Source organism: Amborella trichopoda, chromosome 8 (genome assembly GCF_054954075.1).
Source record: "Amborella trichopoda isolate Santa Cruz 75 chromosome 8, AtrichopodaSantaCruz75HAP2 v2.0, whole genome shotgun sequence".
Taxonomy (NCBI): Eukaryota; Viridiplantae; Streptophyta; class Magnoliopsida; order Amborellales; family Amborellaceae; genus Amborella; species Amborella trichopoda.
Window position 1 is genome coordinate 32,902,964 of NC_142343.1, and position 19,941 is coordinate 32,922,904.

At 39.1% G+C, this 19,941-nt stretch overlaps 1 protein-coding gene across 8 annotated transcripts; it reads left to right on the plus strand.

Annotated features, from left to right (window-relative positions):
- APC10 (anaphase promoting complex 10) lies at positions 1-14,278 on the plus strand. 8 transcript variants are annotated; one of them, XR_016060729.1, is made up of 8 exons: positions 1-259; positions 1,134-1,302; positions 1,399-1,579; positions 5,899-5,959; positions 6,070-6,143; positions 10,292-10,362; positions 13,747-13,851; positions 13,950-14,278. XR_016060729.1 is itself a non-coding variant. In XM_011628875.3 (8 exons), the coding sequence occupies exons 3-8, from the start codon at positions 1,407-1,409 to the stop codon at positions 14,017-14,019; spliced, it is 573 nt and encodes a 190-aa protein (XP_011627177.1). In that variant the 5' UTR covers positions 1-259; positions 1,134-1,302; positions 1,399-1,406; the 3' UTR covers positions 14,020-14,278. The 8 variants fall into 8 exon arrangements, 4 of the variants coding, with proteins under 4 accessions (XP_011627177.1, XP_088729858.1, XP_006828221.1 ...); XM_011628875.3 differs by having other exon boundaries at positions 6,051-6,143; XR_016060731.1 differs by lacking the exon at positions 10,292-10,362.
- Positions 14,279-19,941: the final 5,663 nt, after the last annotated feature.

Below are 19,941 nucleotides of genomic sequence, written 5' to 3' on the forward strand. Positions count from 1 at the left end.
AAGGCACTGTTGGACCCTGTGCCGGAACTTCGGTGAAATTTCACGGGGTGCAAGCCCTTCAAATTCTACAACGCGCGCATCCGAACCTGCCAAAACTCATCGTCCTTCCACGGCATCTGCAACTCTCTCTCTGGAGAACTCTGTCCGCTCGTTCTCCCTCTTATTTTTCTCAATCACTCTTTCTCAAGTCAAGGTTCCACCCTAAAGCCAGAGCTCCTTTTTTTGCCGTTTCAAGCCCACTGTGTCAACTGCAAACCGGGTGTGTTACACTGTCGAATTTGCTATAATATTTTTAGGGGATTTAGGGTTGTGGTTACTTAAATAGGGTTTGTGCGTGGATATGGCTTCTCAAATGGATCTTTTTGGGATTTATGGTAGCTGAAATGAGGGTTTTCTCTTTTTTATGTTTAGGGTTTGTAGTTGCTTAAATGCCGAATTTTGCAGTTTATTCGGAATAAGGATTCATGATCCCTCTTGTTTATATTTCCTTCTAAATAATGTTTAAAGTTTTTTTTTCTCTTTTTTCTTCCTCATAGTAGGGTTTGTAGGTTAGCGTTTTACTCTCTAAATTTAAGTACAATTTTTTTTTTTTTTTTATGTAAATCAACTTCACAGATTTTTCTTCTTCTTCTTCTTCTTCTTCCCTTCTCTCTCAACTAATCAACTTCATTTGTAAAAAAAGAACAAAAGAAAAACATATTATTTTTTATGGCATTTTGTTTCCCTATTTGATTATGAATCTGAACTGGTTTGGTTTGTTGTTAGATATTGGTTAACAGTCGTATTATCATCTAAGTCTATATGGAGATCTTCTGTTTTGAGCATCGCTTGATATACCCATCCAAACCAAATGAAAATATCAGTTTTTGTTTTGATCTGGTTTATTTGGTTTTCTTTTTCTACATTTGATTTAATGTCTTCTTTCAACTTTTTATTGTTGTCAGTGACTGAAAGTTTATTATGATGTGGTCAATGACTGAATTTGTTTTTGGTTTATATAGATATAAGAACAACTTTCAATCTCAACTGCACATTTTATAAGAAATGCATTGAATGGGTTGTAACAATAAAATCAATGAAATCCATATGAATGGTTAAGACATGCCGTTTTTGGCTTTCCCAATACCAAACAGGTGAACATACCAGCACTACAGTTTATCAAACAGGACTCCCAGCTTTCTGGCCACCAATTTTCACTTTCCTTCCCAGCTTTCGGGCTACCAATTTTCACTTTCCTCCCTGTTCTAGGAAATTCAGCATCATGGATTCTCCTAGGGAATCTGCAGAGAAAGTTATCAAGTGGTACCTTTGTTAATTTTATTTTTTTCAGTGATATACGCCCTCCTCCTCTCTCTCATGACTCAGGATATATCCATTTGCATTCTTTGTGTACGACAGAGTTAAGCATGGCGACTGAATCAGAGGGGGAGGATGAGGGAAAGCTTCCCGGAATCCTTAATTTGGTGGTCGATGATGATCTAAGAGAAATGGCGAAGAAGGCGGCCTGGAGTGTGAGCTCTTGTAAGCCTGGCAACGGCGTCCACTTCCTTAGAGATGATAATTTAGAGACTTACTGGCAGTAAGCTTTCTCATCCTACCTTTTTCTCTCTCTAGCCATGCATTTCTCTCCCTTATTAATTTTTTTTTTTGAGAATGTTAATGGTTTGTATTAAAAGAGTAAAACAATTAGAGTCGATAGCACCCACAGACCGGGTCTCTCAACCAAAAAATGGCCACGGAGCAGTGGACCTGTACAAAAAATGAAGGGCTAAAAAACCCTCGAAAAGAAAAAAAAAGATCTGTTCAATAAAGAGGGGCTTATAGAACACGCCCTTTTAGAGGAGAGAAAACTATGCAAAAGGAAAGGGAGTGCTTGCATAGGTCTAGAGCAAAAAAGGAGATGGACAAATGACCAAACCAAAGTCTAAGCAGATATGTTGCATTTATACGGGGGTTGCAAGTTGGTTCCGAGCAGATATGTCACATCCTCTAGATATGTATCCATGAGATGTCTATAACCCTGCAAATATGCTCAATTTCGTCAAAAATATGGGCCAGGTACCATGGAGGAGTGGCCTTTCTAGAGGCTCAGGATATAATATTTTTGGCGTATCCCTCGACATGCAACTGGAGACAAAGGTTGAACTTCTTGATACCCATCGAAAGGGTTGTAGCCTCTGCAAACTACGAGTCTGCGTGGCCTAAGTGTTTTGAGTATGATGCTAAAATATTGCCATTATGATAGCATAAAACCCCTCTGGCTCCAGCTGGGCCTGGGTTCCCCAGGGAGCATCCATCGAAATTGAGCTTGATGAACCCAATCGTGGAGGCGACCAATTGTTTGCTCTTGAAACCCGAGGGGGTGCCAGGTGAATGAGATTCTTCCAGTCTCGAAGGAATCTAGCAGCCGAGATTCCAGCAAAAGCTTTGTGAATGGAAACCTAAAAGATTACCAGCGATGTAATCTTGTGAAAAAGAGCTGGGAGTTCGCTTTTAATTCCACAGAAAATTTTGGAATTTCTTTCGAGCCTAATTACCCATAAGGTAGCTGCTAAGGAAGCTTTTCAAAGGATTATGGTCGACAACAGCTAGTGAGAATCGAAAGAATAGGTTAGCAGTGCCAGTATAGAAGGTGGGTTAACCCGAGATACTCCATAGACTTGTATAATACGGCTCCAAAGTTCAAGGGCTAGTTGGCAATGGATAAACAAATGAGAGTTTGTTTCTTCCTCGCAAAAGCACATCACACACCTGTTGGGAGTTTGGATTCCTCTTCTTTGGAGGAGGTCTACGGTAGGAGCACGTTCAGAGCAGGCGATCCAGTTAAAAGCTTGCACTCTAGGAGGTGCGATGGAGGACCAAACTTTGGATAATATTGAGTTCGGGTTGAGGGGGAACGTGGGAGGTTGCAGCTGTCTCTTCTAAAAAGAAGCTACAAAAAATGAGCCAGTGGGGGAGGGGGTCCAGACAAGGGTGTCCGTCCCCGAAAGGGCAAGGAAAGTCGAATGGAGGGATGCCGAGAGAGAAATGAAATCCAAAGTTTCTTCTTCTGAGAGGGAATGCCTAAAAGAGGGATTCCAGACCCTACGGATATCGGAGATAACCATTTTCTCCAAGACCAGGGAGGATTTCTTAATTCCTAAAGAGTAGAGAGAAGGGAAGAGATCTCTTAGAGTGGTGTGGCCCAACCAATGGTCGGACCAGAAGCGCACTCTAACCCCTTCTCTTGCATGAAAGTGAATAAATTGGTTAAACAGGTAATGGGAGGTCGAAACAAATTTCCAGGCACTTAAGCCCTTGGTCGTAAGATTGCCCTCAGGCAGCCAAAGATCCGCGAGATACTATATTTGCTTCGGAGAACTTGGGCCCACAACAAACTGTTCTGGGTGGCCAGCCTCCACCACCATTTGCCCAATGACACTAGGTTGTGTTTTCTTAGGACTCTGATCCCCAGACCTCCGTGATGTGTCGGGAAACACACTTTGTCCCAAGAGATACGGTGGATCTTTTTTGACTCAGTGTCACCAGATTAGAGGAAGTTCCTCATCAGTTGGTCTAGGCGTTTAGCTATTGAGGCTGGTATGTGGAATAAGGACATAAGGTAGACCGGGGAGTTGGTCAGGGTAGCTTTGATGAGCGTAGTTCTCCCTGCGAAGGATAGGTATTTGCCTTTCCATCTTGCCAATCTTCAGTCTACTCTATCGATAACATGAGACCACTGACTCTTCTTTGGCTTCCCTATACCCAGGGGCAAGCCAAGATAAGACGTGGGTAGGTCCTCCCCTGTACATTCTTAGCAGGGGATAAGATTCCGGGGTTGGAGGTTGGAGAGGCCCACCCCTATCATTTTGGACTTCGCCATGTTCACTTTGAAACCCATGGCATACACGCAAAGTAAGTAAAAAACAACCTAAGGTTTTTGATTTCCTCTGGACTGCGTCTAGGAAGGCTAGTGTATCATCTACGTATTGCAGATGGGATACGCATGGACCATGTCTATTGCTTTTGAAGCCAGAGAGGAGGCCGACCTGACACTTGCAAGAAATAGACTGGCTGAAGACCTCCGCAGTAACAACAAAGAGGAAGGGTGAGAGAGGGTCTCCTTGGCGGAGGCTCCTCGAGGACGAGAGGTAACCTTTCGGGGACTCGTTGATGAGTACTGAGAAATATGGGTTGGAGTAGTAGCCCTTCATCCACTTCCTCCAGCGCTCACCAAACCCCATCCTTGACAAGGTTTGGTCGAGTATTGATCAGTCTACGTGGTTGTACGCCTTCTCCCAGTCCATTTTAAAAATGAAGCCCGACTTTTTGTTGAGGTGGCGAGAGTGCAAGCACTCATGTGCCACCAACACACGATCAAGAATTTGCCTGTCCTTGATGAAGGCAGACTGTGAGAGGGAGATGATGCGGGGAGAACTTGTTTCAGCCTAGAGGCCAAAACTTTGGAGAGGATCTTATGCGAGAAATTGACCAAACTGATTGGTCGAAAATCCTTCAATTCTTTTGCCCCTTCAACCTTAGGTACAAGCACTATGAAGGTTGCATTTATGGCTTTATGGCTCAAACCCGTTGGGAATGTAGATTACGATATGGGGATCCGTGTTCCATCCTAGATCCCTTGCTAGAAGTGTGGGATTGAGGTTTCGAGTGGTTCTGTGACCTTTCCTACAAGGTTCTGGCAACTATGATTTATATAGATAGAAAGTTCAATCCTTATAGTAGTAAGACAAGTTCTTTCTTTTACTGGGTTGGCCTACATGCTCACAAAATGAATCAATCGAGTTAAAGGGCGAGTGACCTCTCAAGAAAAAAGCTTGGTATACTTTGTGACACAATTCGGTTTGGTAAGGGCAATGTCAATTTAGGCTTATTCATTACAAGGTCTTGGAAAATATGATTTTACAAATCATGCAAATTATAACCACGTGGACCATATCAGTAAGATTTGAAAAGCTTGATTACACAATATCATTCCAACATCAAATGTCCTGTTATCATTTGGAAAATGGGGAGTAGATGAATGGTTTGACAATCTTGTCAATTAGGTAAGGAGTTTTAGGAAGGTATTTGGTTTCTCAATGGCTCTCATCTGGTTTAAAAGTATTGCTCCTATTGTTTCTGTTCAGTCAAAAATTAGAATACGCTCAATTCATAGAATACTCTCCATTCTTCTGCATATTTTTATCGTGCAAATAGTCCATAATATTGTAATCCAATTTGATCATTACCTAGTGTCAACCGTGTGGTCTGAGACAGTAGTGCTGTAGGTTTATTAATAAAAAAAAGAAGGAGAAAAGCGCAGATCGATGACTACAAGTTATGCTGTTAATCTAAAATCCAAAGTTTATGCTTATTTGAATTTGAATAATTAGTTTTGCAAATACTTGCTAGTACACCATTATGATAAGTCCTAATTTTTGTGTAATTTCTGTGCAGTATTTGTAGTTCAGTGAATTGAATAAATAGTTGTTAGAGACAAGCCACAAGGGAAATCCTTTCTATTGATTGGAGAAGCATCTTTATCACCCATTCCAATATTCTGTTAAGTCTATAGTAATGGCTAATTACTAATTGTGATTTTCTATCTTCGCAGTGAATCTGTATGTGGCGCTGGCATTGCTTTTGGTTTATTGTAATAGTATCTGGACTTCTTGTATTTGTAAATGTTATACTTTAGTTTGGAATCTGAGGATAGCTTAAGTTGTTTGGGTCCAAAAACCTCAATGTTTTTTCTTTTCTATTATTAAGTTCAAAAACTTGGTGTTTAGCATGGAAACTTATTTCCCTCTCATACAATTGTTTCCAGAAGCGGACCACAAAACAAGTTGCAGTTGCTTTCAGAAAAGATATTGCATGCAAGAAACATTGTGTAACATATGGTACTGTGTTTTACTGCAGGTCTGATGGTGCTCAGCCACATTTAGTGAATATTCAATTCCAGAGAAAAGTGAAGTTGCAGGTAAGTCATTCATCAACTGTATATTCAAAGAACTTTTCTGCTTGTAGTTTCAACGTTATCTGATGCATATGAGCTGAAATTTCTTGTGAAGTTACTCGTACTCTATGTAGATTTCAAGCTTGATGAAAGCTACACACCAAGCAAGATTTCTGTTCGCGCTGGTGATGGTTTCCATAACTTAAAGGTGCCTGTTGTTCTTGTGTTACATTTTCTCTTTACAAGTTCTTGCTTTCTTAAATATTCATTCGTTCCCTACTTTATTAGTTGGTTCTATATAATCAAACTTTGCTGAGACCATTCGGCTTTTTGGTTTGAAGATGATTCTGATAAGAATGTTGCACTTATATATATATATATATATATATATATATATATATTTTAGTCAAACTGTACTTAGATTGCTTTGTATAGTTATGTACTCGGTCGCATTTTAAATTTGTTTGCTGCTTATCATACTCCACTCCGAAGTTTTTGAATATATGTGCCACCAAAATAGCTGCCTAATAATCCCTGTTAACTATCATCTCCAGATCCAAAATCTGATAACCAATGAATCTCCATAAGCAGTCAATTTTTTTGTGACCATTCTGATGGTGATCATGGTACCGTCCTCAATTGTTAAGTGCATAGGACATGCTACTAGTACAACCTTAATATAGCTCTGAGCACAAGCCCTTCCAACCCAACTTGAATCACCCTTTGTTCTCTCATCTGCATGGCACATTACAGACCCCAGTTATCATCTCGGGTGCCTGAATCTAAATAGGGGTTTTACTCTTGTTGAAATCGTCAAAATTGAGCTTTGAAACAGTTCTTCCCTCATGGAGTTCCATTTGTCTGGTATCTCTTTACTCTCTTGTGAGGGGTGTGTTCTCACCATAGTGGTAGCCTCCTTCATGGGCAAGATGATAACGTGTGTTAAATGGACATTAGAAGTGGTTATTAGTTACATTGGAATTTGACAGCAGTGGGAAGCGATAGTTTGTTATGGGTTCATCATTCAAAGAGCATTGGGAAATATTATATGCATGTCATCTGCTGCAGGCAGCAGGAATGGGAGCCAGATTGATGTGAAAGGAGTCCGAAAAATTACCAGCCTTATTTTGGTCTTAGAATACACATGAATCAACAACAAAAAGGAGAGAAATATAGCTGGAAATCAAGCCAAGAGGAACAAGATGCTCTTTTCTTCATGCATAAAAAATTCTTCATAAAGAATACCAAGTTCAAGTTTTCTAGGGAACATTCCTACTTTAAAGGCAAATTAATACCCCACAAAAAAAACACACTCTCTCTCTGTATCTCATGTTAATCTCGCTCTCTATCCCACATTAATCTCTCTCATTCTAACTTCTGCCCTTAAATTCATGTGATTACCCCCTCTCCCTTCCTTTCATATAGAGATAAAACTTCCCCATAAAGAAAGCATCCTAATAAATTCAAACTTATGCTAAAAATATAAGGTTTGACTAAATTACTATTCTTGTCCTCATACTAAATATAAATATCATCTTTGTTCCCCTATGCTAATACTACCAAATTAAATGAAAAAAAAATCTACGTATGTCCTTGGACCACCTACCATAATAAAATAATTAAAAAACAAATTTTCCCATCTTCTTGAATTTAATTTGCATCATCGCCCTTGAGTTGGAGAAGACTTGACTTAGACGTGCTGGCATCACCATCGAACACGAATAGATCTCAAACATTGAATATTGGACAAATATTCCATTTGCTTGGCAAATTCTACCTCATATGCATTGTCACTATTCTTCTCCTTGATTTTGCAAGGTCCAATCTTCCTAGCTTTGAGCTTTTCATAGGTGCTAATTGGAAACTGTTCAGGTTTGGGATATACTATCATATGATCTTCAACATCAAACAATTGCACACAGTAGTGATGATTAATAACATCCTGGTACTCGTCAGAGCTCTCCTCCAACTTTCTTAGAACGTTCTCATGCAACTCCATATATTCAGGCATGCTCACAACATTTGGATCAACAATCGCATGTGCAAGTAAAGAAATTAAGTCATGAAAATGTAAAGGAGGCATACAATAAACAACTGTAAAAGGAATTTTTCTAGATGACCGATTTGGAGAATTATAACATGAGAACTCAGCTTGCAATAGCACCAAATCCCACACTTTCACATTTTCTCCAACCAAACTCCTTAGCATATTGCCAATACGTTTATTCATCACTTCGATTTGGCCATCTGTCTGTGGAAGATAAACACTTATGAGTTACATTTTAGTTACCATTCCCCATAAAGTTCTCCAAAAATGACTAACAAACCAAGCATCACAATTTGAGGTAATGATCTTGGGAAGTCCACACAATTGCACTATCTCCTTAAAGAAGAATGAGCAACCAGCATAGCATTTGTGATCCTCTTACACGGAAAAATTGTGTCATCTTAGAAAATGGTCTACCACTACCATTGTTGAATCGTAGCCCCGTGCTTTCCTAGGCAATACCATAATGAAATCCATAGATAAATCAAACCAAGGCCTAGTTGGAACAATAACGGCATGTAAATGCCCATGTTTTGAGAGTGCTGTTTAGCCACCTGACACTTTGTTCCCTCTGCTCCATCTCCTAACAAATACCCCGGCCCTGCTCCCTCTCCTAACAAATATGAGCTAATTATTAGCTAATGTTGAGCCATCCTCAATAATTAGCCACTTCATTTTGTGGCTTCTCTTATTGGACTACGACCAGTATGGCATGATTCTTTGCATCATAATCATTATGTGAACTTAAAAAAGGATTCAGTAATGCTTCCACTAAATTCTCTGTAGCATCTTGCATAATTTTGTGAAAAATCCCCCGGTACCATTATACTTTGAATTATCCATATTTTCTTTATACCAGTTCACATGAGGGGCCTACCATTTGACTTTGAAGATGTGAGTTAGCTTTACCATAGTCCTTTGGATATGCCATGGTTCCCAAGTCCCCAGTTGGTGTCTTTGGATTGGACCTGCACAGAAGCGCTAGAGCCTTTTCTTTGATTTTGCACCTGTATATTTTTATGAAGTTCTCCCTATGTATAGTTTGACCTTAGATTCAGGCTTTTCTTTCTATCCATTAATCACATCTCATACAGGGCAAAGTAGACATCTGTAGATGATAGACCTTTCTGAAGGCACATCTCCTTTCATTTCTCCAATCCATTGTAGCCACTTGCATGCACATATATTTTGATTCTAAAATGTGTTATCAGTGATCTCTACAAATTTTTTTGAACTCATAAAAAACCAATTTCATGATTCTTCATCTTTATCCTTATGGCATAAGACACATCTATTAGCTAACAGCAGGCCCTTCTTTTTCAGGTAATCTATATTAGGTGATCTACCTTAATAGGCTAATTATGTATACCATGCTGTATGAATTTTTATTGGTTTCTCCCAAATTGTGGCTTGGGTCTTATTCCTTGGCGGCTTTAGCTCTTAGTGCTCCCATCAACTTCTGGATGATAGTTTGCCATTGCTTGCATGGATCCAGAGTAGCTTATCTTCATTCATACTGTGATTCATCTCCAGAAACTTTATTTTATTTCCCAAGCTTGTATTGGCTTAACAATACTAGGCGGGGGAAGCTTCCATCACCCATCTTGTAGGGATTTGTTGACTCTGAGTTCTGCTCCATCTACCCATTTCTGAATGATATTATACCCATAATGTCAATTGTTTTGTTAACATTATGAGATAATAGGATGCAAAAGAAGCCAATAGTTTTATTATCTTTTCTAGTCTGTAATGAACAGTAAAGCTATTATATTTTCCCATTTGGATGCAATTATACATTATGATTCTCTCGACACTTGTTGAAAGGATTCTGGAATCATGTAAAGACGAACTCAAGTGTTAGCTAGAAACACTTCATGGAAGAGCCAAGTCTAAGCTCATCTTCTCAGAAAAGTGTAGAACAAGTAGTCCTACAACTCTAATTTCTAAATATTTTGGTTTTGGTTCATCTTTAAATACCAAATGAATCACAAAGTAGCTGTGGCTGTCTGACAGGTCAGACTGTGATAGTGAAACTCAGGTGGCTCGTTTCATTTAAAAGAAATATCTGTTGACTCAACCATCATTTGTCTGGATTGATTTAATGCTTGAGGGCCCCCATTTGTTTTTCAAAGCTGCCTTTTAACAGCATTTATGGATTGCAAACAATCAAAATCATCACAATTAACCTGGAAATCATGCTTGATATTTGGAAATCATGCTTGATATTTTTAAGTGTGAGTTATCTTATATGATATACTTGCCTATTTTAGTTATGTTTTCATGGCATTGAACAACCTCTCTTTTCCCAGGAGATAAAAATGGTGGAACTTAGGAAGCCAATTGGATGGGTCTCCATAGCGTTATCTGGCACTGATCCTCGGTAAGCCATATTTTTCATGAGTTCCCTCTACAAATTTGTTAAATGTTCAAAATTTCAGACTTGGATTAGGACTACTTGAGTATTGAACTTGGATATTTAATATTATTTCACTGTTTTCTATAAGACTCAATTAGATACCTGATAGGTCCTACAATCACAATACGTCAGGAGCTTGGAAATCCTTCTCCTCGGTCTTGCTTTTCTTCAAAAAATTTATTAGATTCCATTTGAGAGAGGGCACTCGGGTCAGTTTCTGGGTCTGATTTATGGCTAGGCTCCACTCCACTAAGGGAGGCTTTCCCTGACCTCTACTCCTTGGCTATCAATCAAGAAGCTACTGTGGCTGACGAATTGATTCTTACAGGAGATCATAGAGTATGGAATTCTTCTTTTCGGAGAAACTTAACAAATGAGGAGTTTATCACTTTCCAAATTCTCTCGTCTGGCCTGCGCTCTCACTTCATTCCTAACCAAGGGAGAGACGTTTTGCTTTGGACACCTACTTCTTCGGGAGTATTCTCGGTGGCCTCTTTTTAGAAAACCCTTGTGCAGCCCCCCACTTTCCCGACCAATGCCATCTCGGCAGTCTCGAAAGTATGGTCCACTATCGCTCCTCACAAGGTCAAAATTTTCAGCTGACTTGCTTTCTCCCACAAAGCCCTTATTGTGGATCACCTCCAAAAGAAAGGGATTCCCATCCCTAACAGATGTGCTTTATGCCTAAAAGATGAGGAGTCAAACCCTCATCTCTTTCTTCACTGTGATTTATCTTTTGAACTTTGGGGGAACATTTTGCTACTATTTGGTATCGAATAGGTCAGTCCACCCACGGTAAAAGTGCTTATCTCCTATGAGCTCCACTCCCCTTGGCCAAAGGCTGGCAGAGCCCTTTGGAAGGCAACAGTAACTGCAGCCTTGTGGACCATTTGGGTGGAAAGAAACAACTGTATTTTTTGAGATGAAAAACTACTGGTTTCAGTTGTTTTGTACAAGGTCGTATCCTCAGTCTCTTTTTGGGCCTCAAATCACAAGACCTTCTCGGGGATCCAAAGGATCCAGTTCATCCCACAATGGAAGAATATTCTCCTCCACCATCCGCCACAGCCACAAAGATCTAAACTCTGGATACCACCCTCACCAGGAACCATCGAACTTAATCTTGATGGTTGCTCCTTAGGGAATCCTGGTCTGGTATGAGTAGGGGGGGTTTTTAGAGACCTCCTAGGCAATGCACTTCTTTCTTACTCAGAGCATCTTGGCATTATGGAAGCACACATTGCTGAAACCTTGGCCCTCCTTCAAGGACTGAAAAAGTTTAGTTCCTCTTGGGGTTTCCACCTTATCATAGAAGGAGATTCTAAGAATGTTCTCTTGTGGGCTAGTAGGGCCTTCACTCGACCATGGTACCTAACCTCTACATTCGATGAAATTGATCATCTTTGCAGGGATATGGACGTCTTATGGCGGCATTTTTGCGGACAGTTTGGCGAAAGGAGCTAATAGGCAACCACAAAATCAAGCCGGGATCGTCTCGTTTTTTGCACTAGATCTCTGGCACAGCTCGCTTCTATAGCACTTCACTTGGCTTCTGTTGGCCTCCCATATTTTTTGTATTTTTGTAAAGCTTCATGTAAAATCGTCTCTAAGGGAGGCGTTATAACGCTTTTGTATATAATTCACAGACTGTAATTTTCCAGTCCACCCCTTAGGGGTGAACTTGGCCTCCTCTCTCTTGTACAATTCTTACCCATAAATACAATGTTAACTTCACTCAAAAAAAGAAAAAAGAAAAAGTTAATACTAAGATAAGACATACCTTTGGGGCGAGACTTTGCTTGGTCCATCAGGCTCCACCACCACCCAACCCCCCCCCCCCCCAACAGCCCCACCCCCTGGGAGGGTGGGGGATGGGGAGGTAGATTTTTTGATATAGTCATCGGAAACGCTTGTGATTTCGAATTGTTTCAGGAATCAGAATCATGGAATTGCTGGTGGCCAGATAATTCCAAAAGTTAGAATCGCTATCTGTACAATGCATATCACATGAAGTGGGATTCCAACCACATGGTTATCGTGCTTCAGTCCAATAGGAATTGAGATTATTACCTTGTTGTAATCATGATCCCATCAACTTGGAAACAAAATTTTGAACTTATGGGTATCACATAAAACCACTTGGAAACATGTCGAAAATTATCAAGAAATGAGTTCCAAAAGGTAAAAGATTTATGGTTGAGATCATCTATAAGCAAGAATTCCTTAGTATTGGACTCCATATATTGAGTACGTTTACCTAGAGCTCCCTTATTATTGGAATCAATGTCTTTGACAACCCTCTCCTAACATTAGAGTCGATGTATTAACTGCCCTTTATCACAATTCCCCACAGAGTATTGGAAACAAGGTCAAGTACTCTTACCTAAGTACTTGCTTAGTGTTTTTAGATTCAATAAAGATAATGAAATTAGTGTACTTATTAAAACAAATTCTCAAAATTTAGGAATGACATAAACTAGGGTTTGTGGACACCCTTAGAGTGTTTAGATACCCATCATATATTGATTATTAATAAATTTTAAATACCAAAATATTTCAAATAATGTTTAAAAAATTCCAAGCATTCCATAGAATTTTGGTAATCATTTTGATGTTGTGAATCTAGATTCCAAATATCTTTGATCGCTATTCTTAAGAATTGGGAGTGTTGTCTCATATTAGTTGAATCACGGTCTTGTGCACTCATGAATCACAAAATTTGGTGAGGTGGAATCTAGATTTCAAAGATATCAGAACGAGATTCAGAAAGTGTGGAATTGTGATTCCTAGTGTCTAGGAACCAGACCTGTGGCTATTGCATCACAGAAACATGGATTCGTGATTGTGGTTGCGAACTAGAATCTCTACCTTTTGTGGATGATTCCTGTAACTATAATTTTTAAAAATTCAATTTCTTTAAAGAAGAACTTGGGACCTGCCTGAGTCATGTGGTCTTATCCTGTCCCAGATCTGGTGGGTAACTTTTCAAATCCTGGATTGGTTACCATAATTGCTTATATGTAGGATAAGTGCTATGGAGTTCTTTTAGTGTTGGTGGGCAATGCAAGATTAGAAATAGAACGAATGAGTTGTGTAATTTGTTGTTCACTTCATTTATGGGCATAAACATTGAGACCTTAATTGTGGCTTTTGTAAGTTCATAGACAAATTGGAAGCGATAATCTGCATGCATTTTGGAATGTTTTCTTGTGAACTTGCTCATTTTACATATAGATGCACATGACTTGTTGAAATATGGTTTTGCTTCATTGGACTTTTATCTATTATTAGGATCATGGTGCTTCTTTGGCAAATGCACCTGGTTAAAGTGCATTGTGATTCTTGCAGGGAGACATTCATCAACACATTCATGCTGCAGCTTGCAGTGTTGTCGAATCACTTGAATGGAAGGGACACACATATACGCCAGATTAGAGTTTATGGACCTCGACCGTAAGTAATATCCAATGCAGCTCTGTATTTTACTTGAAATTCATTTTTAATCAGATTAAGCCTGAGCATGTATTTACACCATCCATGCTTTCTTGCAGGAACCCAGTTCCTCACCAACCATTTCAATTTACTTCCAAGGAATTTACCATGTACTCCTCAATACGATGAACTCCATTTGTGTTTCTGTTTCACTCCACACAATGTTAGCTTTCTTTTAATAGTTTAGTCACCCTAACTGAGGCATTATCTTCATAATGTTACTAGTCCTTTACAAGTATCCTTTCTTTGCATTTTTTAAAATCATGCTTATCAATTTCTGTATAATAGGTCTTCCTCAAAAAAACAAAATCTGTATAATAGGGGTCCGGGTTGGTTATGTTGTTTGCTGAACTGATTTAATGAATTAAGCTTGTGCTTGTCAAACAAAGAAGTTTTGCTTCACCATATAGCTGAAAAAAAAAAAGATTATGGAATTTGTCTAGCTCATTTAGGGCACAAAAGTGTCATTCACATCATTTGTAGGTGACATTTCTTGGAGATGCTACATTTTTCATGAAAATAGATTCGAGAGCAATGTCATCCCTCGTGGTGGTTAATAATACAAGTGTACCATAAAATAGCTCATTTGAGGATATTTCCTGTAGTGCCAAGAGGATTCTAGTGTTCCTTGTGTAAGCCATGTTATGGAGAAATAACGTAAGGTAATGACTTTATCTATTGCACTTCCACTGATGAGAGTGTTGGTTATACTTAGGAGATTAAGAGAAATTGGTTGGAAAGATAGTTGTAAATCTAAGAAAGGAGGCCTAGGTTTCAGAAATTAGAAGGCACGAACTTATCCCTAATTGGTAAATTGAGTTGGAATCTTGCTTGTTCATTGTCCTCCATGGAGACCGTTCTAGTGGAGGGAGGAATATATCAAAGAAAATGAGATTTGAGAAATTATCGCTTGCCAAAGGCCATTCTTGGGTTTGGTAGAGTAGTACCACATCTTGGGACTTGCTTTAAACATGTGAAAATGGCTTCTTGGTAATGTTTAGCACCTGTTCTTTTGGTAGGGGCTTAAGTGAAGGGGGCTTGCGAATTTTTTGGAAAATTCATTGGCATTGGGGCTGGTTTTGGAAGATACTATTGTAATTATGGCCCTTTCAAGGCCTTAAATCCAAGATTCCTTTGCTCAGTGGGATTGAGTGAACCTGATTCTAGGTGCTTGGCTCATTGGGGCATATAATCATATACCCCAAGTACATAGGGCAATGATATTCATCGATGAGAGAGAGAGAGAGAGAGATTGCTTACAAAGGTGTGAGGATCACCTTTGAGTTAGGGATATCCCTAGATTGTATGCCTCATGGATGATGTGCTGGCCAGAGCTAAGAGAAACAAGAAGAGCTTAGAACCTGAGTGCCTTAAGTGTGATGTTTCTATATAGGATGGTCATAACTCATGGGACATGAGTCCATACCGTGACACAATACCACCCCATGGCATGTCCACCCATAGTCACATGGGAAGCCAATCTTTTAATCAGTAATCCAACTAGGAAGAACTAGTGCACATGTGCCTTGAGAGGACCTCTGTATATGAGTATTTATATGACCCTAAGGGTGCACCTGTAATCCACTAACACCCGAGAATGATGGGACATTGTTTGGGGTGACTTTGATAAAGCCACATTATATGTCCTGCTATAGATTGTGGAGCATAAGCTTGTCGAGTCATTATGAGAGAATGGACTATCCTTCTAGAGTAGCCCAGTGGAGTACTCTAGTAACCTAGATTTCAAGCCTAGAGATCTCATTTGCCATTTGGTCATTTTATTTTGATGCAACAATGAGTATTTATGATAGAAAATGATTTATGGATTTTTGAGAATTTTTTAAATTTTTTGAATTTTTTTAGGAACATGAAAAGGGAGTTTTTAACTTTGTATTGCCCAAATTCCAAACAAGGACAGCTAGTGGGGTGACTTAGATGCCACCCAAGTGGTCATAGGGACGACGTGTGACACCGCCATAGGCCCACCTAGGGCTAATGTCATGATAACGTTAAACCCATATGGAGGTCCTTCCTTGTTATTTGCTGATTTGTTAAATTAAGTTATAAAGTTTTAAATGAGTAAAATGTTTTGTAAGTTGACTTAATTAGTCACATGTGTTTTTGGTACACGTGTAATCTTATTCACATGTGCTTAGGATTTTGGGCATGCTACGAAATTTTGGCTTAAACCTTAATCCATGAGAGAAGTGAATTTTTTAAGTGGCTTTTTGTGTGGCATCACCTTATTGGCTTAAGCCCATGTGAATTTCATGAAATGACTTCATCCCATTGGATGAAAGCAAGATATTTTCAAAATTATTTGAGGGGCATGCCCCTACTTATTCATTCCTTATTTAATTTCAAAATTCACCATGGGCACTTTTGGAATTGAGAAATCACATTTGTGAAAAAATTTTCTCTACAAAAGACAATTTGGTAAAATGGCTAATCTAGGGTTTCTTTAAGGAATGATAACGGTGTGAAATCTTATCCTTTGATGTTGATGGGTAGACAAGTATGAGTGGCTCGGATCAAAGCCCTCTCATGTGCCATAGATGATGAGCATCAAGGGCCATGATCTATTCAGTTCACTTGAATTGCCTCCTCCCCCTCCCACTCCCACGCCTTATTCTCTACACACTTGAGAACTTATTTTAGAGAGGGCAGAGAGCTGCACGCCCCCCATGGTGCTTTCTTGTTCCTTGTTCCATCCTGTGGTGAGTTTTGCTCACCATAGCCATTGAAGCTTCCTCTCATGGTGTCTAGGACTTGAGGTAACTTCCATAGCTTCATTCCTTTATTTTCTAGAATAATTTGATCATCTTCTTCTTGCTTGTAAGTTCTATTTTACAATAGCCTCTTCATACTTGTACGCTTGAGTATTCATAAATCTTAAGCCCCTCGTGAAACTATGCATTTATATCATGATATGTGCATAGTCTGGTTCAATACTTTACACCTAGACACCATCTTCTTGTTTTTCATCACCTAATTTTTTTGTTAGATTTCTTTTAGCATATCAGCAAACATTTGTGTGTATCTGAGTACCATTTTGTTGGCCCTTGATCCTTTATTTCCTTAAGTCTATGGCCATATCCACTCATATAGTTCAAGTTTTTTGTAACTGACTTTTGCTCACTATTTTGAACATCAAAAGTTTCTCAGTTTCATTTTAAAGTTAATCTAGTGCATTTCAAGTGTGCATAAGGTTCGCATTTGAAAAGTGAGATCAGCCATTGTGATATGAGCTATCCTTGCCTTCATCCGTGCCCCTAAAAGGTTCACTTGTGTGACCCAGGCACAAAGCGTTCGACCATCTGCATCCCACTATTATTTTGCACTTAGTTTATGTAACTATGAGTTCATTTGTGTTTTATGTGATTAAGAGTTGGTTATGTAAAGTTTGAGGTTGGTTTATGTGAAAGTGAAAAATGTATGTGCAGTCTATGTAAAAGTGTATGTGCTAAGTGATATAATTTTCTTCTATGAGTACTATGTGTTTGTTTTTATGACTTGGGGACTCCATAGTTGCATTTCTTTCCTTTTTAGTGGTATTTGAGTATTTGTAAATAAAAAATTGTGGCTGTAATAGTGAGTGAAGTTGTTTGAGAAAAAAATGTTTGTAATGATTTTAAGTAACTAGTACAAGTATTGTAAAGGAGCAATCTAGACTATATATCACCATACTTGCAAGTATATGAAGACAAGTTTGATGATGGGCAAAAACTGATAATGGTTTGCGTTTCGTGAGGCTTCCATACAAAGTTATCTACTGCTTGGCAAAAAATTTGGGAGCGTGGTCATCCTTGGACAGTTTGATATAGTTGGCTTGCTTCCATTGCTGCTCACCTACTATGGATAGACTTCAACAACATTGGATTGGCAAAGAGATATGTCCAATGTGGGATTGAATCTGAACACCCTGACCACTTGCTACTGCAATATGGATTCTCAAACTTTTTATGGAAAATATTTTCAGCAAAGGCGCGTACTCTCTAGAGTTCAGCCTGTCGCATCTTAATTTGGGAGACACGGAAGTAGAGAAATATGTGCATATTTGAGAGTGAATCCTAGACTCGGGAGCATCTTCTACTAGATTTGTGATGGAGAGTAAGGGATGTGATTTTTTTACTCTTCCTAGTCCTAGCAGTGAGGTTAAATTAGGGTTGGAAGACTATGCATCCTCAGCCCTATTTGATGAAAGAGGTGGTTTGGATGACAATTCTTTTTTGGGTCAAAGACAAACTTAATAAGATTGATCAGGCACCAGGAGAAGTCAGATTTTGAAGGTATTCTAAGGGGTTACTCGGGGAATTTTTGGAGTCCTTTGCTGGACCTGTCAAAGCCTCTGGTAATGATGCTGAATTGCATGCCAACATGGTAAGGTTCTTAGGGCATATGCACTCCATTTCCATGGGTCTTGGATAGAGGCTTATTCCTACTCATCTTTAATTAGTGTTTTTGGTGAATATGAGCAGGATGACGTTCAAAAGGATGGTTGAATCCATATGTTTATGCCCTCATTTGGAAAACTTTAGGATTAGAGCCATCTATTTCTCTACCCATTTAAGTGTGACAGACATCCTGGTTTGATCCGCTGCTATTTACAGGCATGTCTGTCTTTTATACTTGCATATCTAGAGAAAACTGACAAAACACCATTATGACTGAAAAATTGATCCTGGTTGACCTCTATTCCGAAAAGTAGTATACAGTTTTCAGGATTGCATATAAAGTTGGCTATTTTCTCTGATATAACTTTTGACATGTCCAAACGGGGTTTTACCATGCAAAAGATGCAGACCTTTAAATATGGTCCTCCTCTTCCATGGATGTTTTCCCTATGGTGCCGTGTAATAACCCCGATGGTCCAGAGTAACCTCTCACTGTCTCATAAGCTTTGCTTCTCTTTCTCTCCCCTCTCTCTCTCTAGGGAGGAAATGCTGACTCCCACATAAGAAATCAAAGCATGCCATAAAATGACTTCCACATTCAACAGAAGAGAAAAGGAAATTCAAATTTTTATTAATGAGGTTTCAATGTAAACTTGCTATAGACTCCCTCTACCTCTTCTTTCTTCATATTTTCGAGAGAAAAGACCTTTTTACTTCTTTTGAGAAAAATTCTTTCCTCATATTCACTCTTTCCAAAATTTAAAAGAAGCATACCCTCTATATCTATGGTCATAAATGGACAGTGTGCATACAGATAGTGACTCGTGATACTCTATTCCAGTTCTGAAATTGCATTCTTGAAGCAAAGATAAGCCCACCAAAAATTGCATGGGAAATTAAACTGCAAGAGATGGAGATGGGAGTTCCCAGTAGATTTAGGCAAGGGTAAGAAGAACCTGTAAAACAAGGATTCCAAAACCTCTTGAAATTTTGGGTTGTTAACGGCAGAAAAAAATAGCATTTTCTTGAATTTTTGTAACTAATGCATTTATTTGTATAGTGATTTAAAAAACGGATTGCTAAGTGCTTGGGTGGCCGCTTAGGCAGGCCAGTGCTTTGGCATAAGTAGCCAAATTAGGCGAATATCTTTGGGTGCTGTCTAGGCGCTCGGGAACCCGCCTAGGTGGCTGCTTGAACCTGCCTAGGCACCTGCCCAGGGTTGTGCCTTGCCTATGGGAATGCTCTTTGTTGAGAGCAATTTTTTATCATTTTTTTTAATACTAAAAAATAGTGGGTTTATAGGTTCATTATAGCCTATTTTAGGGAGAGAAGGGTAACAATTTATTTCTTTCTATTGGGCCGGCTGCTCAGGTTTTGGGTGCTTGCCTTAGTGTTGCGCGGGCTAGACCCCCTGCCTAGCGCTTTTTGAAACATTGTATTTGTAACACCTACCAAAAACGAAAAGACATGTTAATCTAGAATATTAATAGAGTAAGTTGAAAATTACTAGGAGTGTCAAGGTATTAGACAGGTTGATGTTTGGTTAAATCTACATAACCTTGTCCAATTAAAGGTTGTCAAGAGTAGACCTTTGGGAAGATGGGTTCCTCCAATACATGGCTCGCTTAAATTGAACCTGACGGAGTTCGATTGGTAT